At 39.2% G+C, this 9,703-nt stretch overlaps 1 protein-coding gene across 1 annotated transcript in view; it reads right to left on the reverse strand.

The window, feature by feature from the left end:
* The window catches only part of MCOLN3 (mucolipin 3), an 11,565-nt gene extending 2,124 nt beyond the window's left edge, over positions 1-9,441 (reverse strand). The window contains exons 1-11 of the mRNA XM_009868165.1: positions 9,214-9,441; positions 7,241-7,408; positions 6,548-6,701; positions 6,024-6,108; positions 5,847-5,943; positions 5,127-5,226; positions 3,002-3,114; positions 2,772-2,921; positions 1,105-1,206; positions 871-993; positions 141-347 (exon numbers count right to left, since the gene is read on the reverse strand). Of these exons, the coding sequence (XP_009866467.1) occupies positions 141-347; positions 871-993; positions 1,105-1,206; positions 2,772-2,921; positions 3,002-3,114; positions 5,127-5,226; positions 5,847-5,943; positions 6,024-6,108; positions 6,548-6,701; positions 7,241-7,408; positions 9,214-9,441 (1,527 nt within the window). The remainder of the gene's footprint in view (positions 1-140; positions 348-870; positions 994-1,104; positions 1,207-2,771; positions 2,922-3,001; positions 3,115-5,126; positions 5,227-5,846; positions 5,944-6,023; positions 6,109-6,547; positions 6,702-7,240; positions 7,409-9,213) is intronic.
* Positions 9,442-9,703: the final 262 nt, after the last annotated feature.

A 9,703-nucleotide genomic window follows, 5' to 3' on the forward strand; every position in this document is an offset into this window, starting at 1 on the left:
ACTCTACACACACAAAAGTAGCCCTTATGTTTACTCTTTAAACTGGCATGCACTGCAAGTCAAAATATTGAGGGAGATGAGTCTTGATAGCACCAATCTTGCATATTTATTCCAAATGAAGAGTAAGAGCCCATGCTTACCTTGATAGTTTCATATGTATCTGTAATGAGTGCAATGAAGAGACTGAGCACCATATAGATGAACAGACTGATGAAGGAGTAGAGGTAGATCCTACTGAATAACCAAACCAAGTAACTTTTCTGCTGCATTTTTGCAAAGGTGGCAAACATGTCATCTCCATTGATCAATGAAAAAAGGCATTCAGAAACCATGTTCAGAGAGCGAAACTAGAAGGGAGAGAAGGAGATCTGTTGCTGCTTTGTCTGAATCCAGAGACTACACAGCATGAAGAAGATACACAGCTGATGACTGGCTGCCTCAGATCTCTTCGTACGCCCAGGGTATGAGAAGGTTCAAACAATAAAACATTTAAGGAATGAGCAAAGTTTGTCATCCCCTGTACACATACACATTCAATTCAGATATGCCAATTTCACTTTTTAAAGGAGTAAGGATAAAGTCTCCAAAGCTTTAGTCTGACACCAGTGTTCTGCACGATGAAAATTATTTCTCAAAATGCCAACATGTGACTGGAAGTCACGGCAGCTTCTGTTTCTGACTCAGAGCTTTCATAACTTGAGGAAAGTCTGACTGAGTCATGGAAGTCAGACTCCTCAAACACAGCAGCGTCATGTTGAAGATGCACTATTTTTATGTTAAGGGAAGCCTTGATACAGAACCCTAGAAAACAACAGTAGTAATCTCTCATTCTGTTATTTGAGTTGTCTTTTTTCACGTTAAGTACATTACCTTCACGTGGTATGGCCCCAGTACAATCCACCCACAGAAACAGTAGCCCAGGTAGATCATAGCAGCACAACAGCAGAACCTCATCACGTTGGGTAAGGCTGCTCGCAGTGTGAGGATGAGAAGCTGCACAAAGCAATGCAAACAGTTAAGATCCAACCAGGCATTTCTTCCAGCCCTCTTATAGCAACAAACTGAATAAATACCAACAGCACGAAGATCCCAGGAGATCCTTACATTATACTTCTGAAAGAAACCTAGGTAGCGAATGACTCCAAGCCACACAAGCATAGTGGAGGTTCCTAGGAGTATGCTACAGACATCATAACTCGTCAGACTCTAAAAAAAAGACGAAAAACAGAAGAAAAAAAATCAGATATTATAAAAACTGACAGGTTCTAAACTGCAACTCTCATTACCACAGAGATCTGTTAAGAAACAGTAAGAAAGTTCTTCCAGCATGTAAACAAAAACGTTTTAAAAAAATAGCATGACTTGTCAGCAGAGCTCAGATAAACACTAAGCAGGATCTTGTTAAGTAGCTGGGAACTGTGAGTTGTAGGAAGTTACCAAGGAGAAGACTAATTAGCTTCTAATCAGTTCTAACCGGAACTTCATTTATATTTTATTAGTACTTCGCTGTTATTTCCCACCAATACCCTGTTCCCTGAACTGCAGCTCTACTCTGAAATGGATCATGACAGATTACTTGAATAAGAAGTTTTCACTATTTTCTGGTTTTATTCCTCTAAGAGTTGGCTAGTTGGCTAGTTACTAACACTAGTATCTTTTATACTAGTGTAATTCCCATACAACTTGCCGAAAATCAGGTTTACGCTACTTTAATGTGAACTTGTTATTCAGCCATTAACTCTCACACAGTAACATGGAACAAGATATTGCTATTATGGTCAACAAGGCTTGCAAAATGAAGTGAAATGTACCTGTAAAGAAGAGTTAGAGTAAAATACTCTCTTAGAAAAGAAACATATATAAAATATATGTATTTATATATAAAGATATTGGAATCCCAAATGCAAGGTCTTACTCCAGTCTTGTTCTGGCCTTCACTTCTCCAAAAGCAGGATGGAATTATCTCTTATCTTAGCCAGCTTCCTCATAGCTTCTGTATACTCCTAAGACCTGATTTTATAGTTCCTAAGGTAAGATAAGGCAATTTGTACAGGGTGTTTATGATAGTTAAGCTGTCACCAGATGGATTTCAGATCCATCCTTTCATCACTACTGTCCAAAGTCTGTTGTGTTGCAATGTCACACTTCAAAGTCTACTACAGATTTGGTGAAGAACAACATTATCTGAGTGCTTCAGGTCAGCATATTGTAATATTTTTTCTTCCCTAATTCTGGCTACACATAATACACTTTTAAAATATTTTTTTCTATCTAACGTTTATTTTAGAAGTTGAAGTCCTAGAACCTGGCTGTGGCTGACTGTTATGTACATGCTGGAAACCAGAAGCTGGGAAAGCAGCAAAGAGATGTTTAAGGAGAGAATTTCTGTGCTAGTTAAAGCCTTGTTAAATGGGAAACAAAGTTAAATGCTGAATGTTTTGAAAATCCACCAAGTAAGTAAGTATAAGTGGTCCTAAATGGGGAAGAGTCAACAGTCTTACACTTTCAGAGATGAAGCTAATTTTATTCCTTGAAATCACAAAGGAACAAAGATAATTAGACCTATAATATGTAGTGATATTTGGAGTCTTTAAATGTCACAACTGGAAATAATGCGCTTCAATTATAATTCCAGAGAAGAAAACATAGCTTTAAAAATTTATGCCACTCAGAATCATGTATAGCCAGCCTAACATCCTCTGAGAGATTGAAACCTAGCTAGAGTAGAAAAAAATCAATTTTGCTTCCACCTGACAGTGTAAAAACCTTACCTTGGCTTGTATCTCCATCTTTAGAGTTGATCCAACAATAGCTAAGATATCACTAACTATAATCAGGATGTACCATCCATTGACAAATTCCATTTGATCACTGAAAGATACTTCTTTCTTATAATTATTTAGGAAAAAGCTTACAAATTCCTAGGGGAAAAGAGGAAAGAAAAAAGTTCATCAGACTTACACAAGATGTGAAGACTTTCCAAGGAAAGGGTTATACTCACCCTTTGGAGCCAAATTCCTTTAATCACTGATCGTGTGCAGAGGATCAAGGAGGCCAGACAAGTCAATATAACAAAAGCATCGAAGATCATCATGTAATGAGTGTTCTTCTGTACTGGAAGAACAGAAATATATGTGTTTATAGTCAGATGCATTTGATCTTGTTGACCATCCTGAGTACTGAAGTAACAATCAAGTTTTCACATTAGCTATGTTTATACAACTGAATTAAGAAAAATCTCAGCACTTTCCCACACAAGTCTGACGTATTTTCATGAGAGACACAAGTGCATCTGCACTGCAGATACTACTTCAGTTACTTTAGGAAGACTGATACTACACAAAAAATACACCAGAGTGTGAGTGCTTCTTACAGCCCTACAGAAATAGAGGTGGTTATTGTCCATTTTACAAGCATGGAAATAGCCTCTGAAGTGATAGAATTAGACAAAAAAAAATTAAAAATTCCCAGGAACTTTACAGCACATATCTTCTCTTTCTGACTAGTATTTGACTATCAAATAGGTTTTCTGTCCTAGACCAGTGCAGATAATTTGCACTGCTGCTCAGCCAGCCAAGACCAGCATCAGGCTAGATATGAGTTCTCCAACCCTTCTGTTACTAAAATTCACATTCTTGTATCAACTAAGGTCAAATTTTGCACCATATCTACCAGTAGACCTCTTTTTGGTTTTATACCTACCATGCAGCTGGCACTAGGTGACACAGTATAAGGATTAGATTTTTAATACTAGAGGAGTGATTGTTTGAGGAAAAAAATAACTGAAACAAATTAATGCTAAATTTGCAAGAAGATGCAGCACTTATCCAAAATGGGATACTGAAATTTTATTTGACTTCACAAACTGCACTCCTCAGAAAACACCCGCCTACTTCTTGCTTATAGCAAAGTTACTAACACGTAGTTGCTATTTAAGTTGGCTTGCAGTGTACTTCAGAACAGCAACAACTTGTTATTGTTCAATTGCAATCATTATGTTTGTATTTTTCCTTGTCTTTCAGAAAATAATACAGGGTAACCAAGGAGGTTATTCTGAAAACTGTTACAGAGGCAATCTACATAGGTATCAAATGTGAATTATTACCGAAGCCTGGTATATAAAGCCTTCTTGCGCTACTGCAGTAGCCGTCTGTTGGAGGCAGCGTGCCATCTGCTGTGCGCTCGTAACACGGCAGCTATCGAAGCTAGCTGAAAACGTGGTTAGTGGAATATGCATTGGCATAAGTGGTGTGTTTTCTACTCTGTGATGCATTTCACTAAATTCCCCAAAATTCGTTCCCATCTGTATCTTTAAACAACCCAACAACTCTTTTTTCACAACTAGCTCTTCCTAACATAGGCAAAGCAAAGGAGAAAGCCACAAAGTAGAAAAATGGTCCTGATTCATCCTATTGCTTACTTCAAGACAAAGAAAAAAAAAAAAAAAAGGTGGACTATAGAGTCCTGGAAAACTTCTGACTTTCAAAGAGATCATTTTGTCTCATCAATAAAGATCTCAGACAATGTTTTGACCAGACCCAGTGGCTGCCAACAAAGGGTGCTCTTTTGAGTAACTGTTTAAGACAGATTATTTAACCACGCTGTACATCTCAGTTACCCCCAAATACACACCAAACAATATTTAAGCAACAGAAAGAAGCGTTTCTAGTTATTCCACTCTAGCAAGCCTTAGCAACAGAGCTTCCTTATCTTTCCTGGTGCTAAGTCCTGAAATAAGAGTGAATCAGTTTCAACTTTCCACCACTACCATGTGTCCTTCTGTTGCCTGGTGCTAGAAGAACTGCTCACAGCCCTACCTGGAGCAACGAGCAGTGTAAGCTCAGTAGCCAAAGGTAAAAGGATGCACAGTGAGGTGTGGAAAAATATTGGCTTGACAGTATCAGTGGTGCAAGGTTTGAGAACTGCTACGGGAAGTAACAGTGTGTCTGGGTTCCCAGGCTTTCAGATCAGAGGTGGAAGAACAACTTCTTAGAAAATCAGGGTTTAGAGCACATCCACAGAGAATGTATGTTAAAAGTGCCTTTAATAAAGAAAAAGGTTAACAAACATTGTGTTAGCGTGGCGAAAGTTTAGCATGAAAACTTGAACACATTTATGTCACTTACTTGATCCAGAAACATGCCAGTCTTTACATTCCCTGATTGCTATGTCGTTGTCTAGCCTTATTTTAATTCTTCCACTATGTGCTTTATTATCAAACACTATCTGTATTAACAACAAAAACAAAGAGCATGTCTTTTTCAAGTTAAACTGTCCATATGTAGCACACTGTATTGCTAAGCTTCCATAATGATCTAACATAAAATAGTGCTAGAGGAGGTTATGAAACTTGTTTAAGCTTAAGGTAATTCCAGTTTATTCAGATAAATTCTGTCAAAGACAAATCTGGTGAACCATGTATTTGCCACAAATTGCTTGATCAACTAGATACTAGGTGAAATTCTTTTAAACTACAGCCTCGTTCCCCTATAATCTGAGAAAAAACAAAAAAACACAACCCAAACTTTCTTAAAAGAAGCTTCTCTCTAAAGAGAAGAGGTTTATGCTTTTGTTATACTTCAGATGGGTTAGAGCACAACAGGCTGTAAGCCAGGAGAGTGCTTGAGGACCACTTCATAAACACTCAGAGCTTAACCTCCCACAGTCACACCTGGCAGTTCTTTGCAGGGTACACTAAGCCATGACGGAGTAACTCAGACACCACTGGGGATCCCTCAGTGGTGCTCAGCATTCTTCAGAAAACACCTGCACTGACTGGGCATGGTACAGTAGGGAGAACAATTTCTCGTTTTGAAGAGGAAGAGATGTGGCAGGCTTGCACGTACCGTCAGAGTGAAATCGTAACAGTCAGGGAGCTCGTGGTGACGAACGGTCTGGAGGTTGATTGCCTTCAGACTGAACATGAGCTGCACCGCCACCAGCCTGCAGTAGAGGTTTGGGTTAGCTTTTCACTGGGAAAATGCATGAATACCCCAATACAGGAGCTGCTGATTCCTCCTCACCTGTGGAAATCCAGTGTGAAATTCAAATTGTGTTTCCCCACTGTTGTGTTGTTCAGCTGCGTCGTTGGCTCAATGTACAAGCAGTCTGCAATGGATAAGTACTCACAACAGTATCTCATGGGTTATCGTGCCCTTTAACTGTAATCTGCCTTTCCCATTCCTGAGGGTGGAAAGAGCTGCTGACTACACCACACAAGATAGCATGCTTAAGTGAGGAGTCGTTTGGGAACTTAGCCAACAAATACATTGGCTCCCCTGAACCGGCCAGGTTATTCATCACCAATTCTAGGGAAGACTCCTGAAATTACGCAGAAATACTTGTATTACATTGTCATCGATGCTAAGAGCTCATCTCTTTGTGGCAGAGGGCTAGAGACTAGTTACACAGTTTTCTTGCCAGTTTTGGCTGGTAGCACGTTCAGTATAGATCCTTTGACAGGACTATACAATACTGGATGTTTATAAGAATTCACCATAAATGTTCCTCCTCCCAAATAACTGACACAATAGATTAGGTTCATTACCAGTCACAATCTCTGGGTCTATATCAAAGGTGTCATTTCCAGGACAGATGGTTCCTCGCTTGTAGAACTGCTGACACAAGGCCAGAGCTGTCTCTTCTGCTCCCCTCTTCTCATAGGCGTGGTTTCCAACAGAAATATTGGGCAGCTGTAAGTACTAAAGTTCAGAACAGACAAACCAGCTTAGATAGCACCAACACTGCCAGTCTCTGGAAAAACAACAATAACAAAAAAACCCAAACAGAAGTGTTTGGATACACACCATGATCCACCTCTTTTTATTTAAAAGGTCACCTAAAGAACTCAGAAATTTACACCACGCTACAGCTGAGTCCTATAATATTTTAAGGAATTTGATCAAAAAAAATAAGTGCAGGATTTGGATCTAAATACCTTTTTACTTTCTTTTTTTTTCTTTACAATCCTTACTAGAAAGCCTAATTTGTTGTTTGCAAAGCACTCAGGCTCAAATCCAAGGCCTGCATGTAGTACAGAATTAGTATATTGATTAGCTTTACGGATGTCACCACAAGTACAATGCTCTGACAATGACAAAACATCTGAACAAGTCAACAGTCTAGTTTTAAGCAACTGGCACACAAGTTCAGTTTCAGACACCATCAGGTAAGATGCAAGAAGGAAAGACACCCAGGTAAAGAGGACATGTTTTGTATACATTGCAGCCCCCATCCTCACCTGATTCACTGCAAAGAATATCTGGTCATAGACATCTGTTTGCGTGTACACAGCATAGGTATCATCCATTCTGTCCACGTATCCTTTCAAGAAGAGATGTTTGAATGTAACAGTGTTCTCTTCTTTGAAGGCAACTACCATTTGATTGCTCAATCCAAAAACCACCAGCTGAAAAAGACATTTGTATTTCTTGTTCAAAGAAGACAAAGTTGGCTCCAGGATTAACGCGAAGCAAACAGCCACTCTTCCATCATGCTGGTGAACCCGTACTTACATACAGGTTACTCCATTTCACAGCTGGTCAAAAGAAAGTTTGACTTTAGGAAAAAAGGGGTTTCAAGAATGTTCCTTTTACATGTTTACCAGCATCTTGGCCAAGGACTCGCATTTTTACAAAGAGAAGGACACCATCTCAAATTCAAGCTACCCATATACTGTTACACTTGCTTTGTTAGTTCAGCCTGACACTAATAAGACTTGCCTTGGGGAATATCAGTGTACCTCAGCCAAAAAGGCAGGACAGGACTTAACCAGACCCCACTCTGAAGTCCTTACTCCAGTGCAGAAAAGGCAAATTGAGGACAACTTTGAAAAACAAACACCCCTCCCTTAGGTTTGGGTGAAAGGTGCTTTGAGAATAACTGATCAAAACTTTACTTGTAACAGGATAACCTCTGAAGCTGTTAAAAAACTATATATTGCAATTGCTCATGAAAAGTTAGCATAAACCCCTGCTAGTTACTATCCAGCCTGGAAAAGGTATCTAGAAGAATGTGATGTATTGTTTGTTGGAGCCTGCAATTCTCTTAAGTGACTATTGTTTCAAATCTAGTGTCAGGAGTATTGTGAAAAAACTCATCAGAGGTAAGTCTGAATCAGTAGTCTACAGATTAGTTTTATGGCCACGGTGCAAACTGGATATGTAGGTGTTGATAAGGATAACTCAGTTACAGAGATATTAAATTGCTCTGCAGGTGAGCTCAGTGTGCTAGGCATGCCAGAACACACCAGCAAATCAACAGTGCTAAGACTGAATTACCAGCTCGCAGATTTTCTATGGAAAGGCTAAATCAGCACTAGTTTCTTTCTTATTTAGGTTCTTTCACCATCACATTTTATTTTTAATTGCAAAATGGGACAGATGACGATCAGATGATGATACATTTCAAACTAAAGCGGTAAGTAAAGGACACAAACATACTGCCAGATGTACAGCAAAAGAATTATTTCTGTAGTTTATCCCATTGTTCATGCAACTATGGAAAATATTATTCTCCATACTTGTACTGTGATAGCACTGACGCTGCCATAAATGTAAATCACATGCGGGCAAGTCTGAAGGATCATCCACTGAGGCGTTAGGAAGGTTTTAGGGAAGGCATTCTTCCTCTGTAACCACAGAACTTTGAGACAAACAGTTGTGTTTTAGGCAGCAGATAAACATATTGTATGAAATTTGTGGTGCAGGGCTGGGTGAGAGAAAGACTGAGGAAGAAAATTCTTTTTTTTTCAGTATAAGAATTTTTTATACCATACACAAGGCATAAGCAAAAAGCTATCAATTTCAGTTCTTATCACTTGTGATATTGAAATCCATGTGACTGTCCCTTCCCTTGAACACAAACTCAGACTGAAGATGGTATTGGGGGGAGCAGATGTGTAAAGGATGCCATCTTTTGGGGGGGAAAAAAAAAAGAAGAGAAGAAAAGAAAAAAAAAGTAAGTAAAAAGTAAAGTAGAGCTCTTAAATATGGTTCCTTTCTTCTCCACTCTTAAAAAAATCTATCTTTCAGTCAACAGCTTTAGGGTAAAACTATGCCATCTGAGACTTAAGCTACATATACACAACTAAAATAGTTTTGCAGTCCATCCTCTCCCTGTCTCTGCACCACACCAATAATAGCATTTGTCCCCTGCACTGCTTATGTGAATTCCCATGGGCTAAGAAGGGTCCCTGCTTCACTAGTTACTCACCTGAATAGTTACCATTGCTATTTTGAGTAGCTGAATCCCAAGTTTCCAAGGTTTCCTTCCCCGGGCCTTGAATTTCTCACACGGGTTCATGAAGAAAAATTTTAATTTCCTTCTAAGCTGGTCCTCCAAAAGCCCCTCCTGTGATACTGACAGGTGTCGTTTGTAGCTGCGAAGGTTTTCATCAGCGTGGGCACTGCAGCTGCTCAGAGCCCCTTCAGGATTTTCCATTTCTGAAATAAAAATAAGTCAATTTCAGTTAGAAAACTGCAAGCATGAAAGCAGCAGCATCAGATCGTTCTGCACTGACAACCTGGACTCCAAAGATGTTCACCTTCTGTGAAAGGCACATGCATATGACACTGAATTAAAGACCTTCCTCATAATATCGCACATGTTCTGCAGAACACAAAGAAGAGTTTGGGCAAGCACTTAATTTGTAGATAGGCTGTCACGACATCTATTTAATAGTGGAATTTCTGTCCTTTCGGAA

This window comes from Apaloderma vittatum, unplaced genomic scaffold (genome assembly GCF_000703405.1).
Source record: "Apaloderma vittatum isolate BGI_N311 unplaced genomic scaffold, ASM70340v1 scaffold444, whole genome shotgun sequence".
Lineage (NCBI taxonomy): Eukaryota > Metazoa > Chordata > Aves > Trogoniformes > Trogonidae > Apaloderma > Apaloderma vittatum.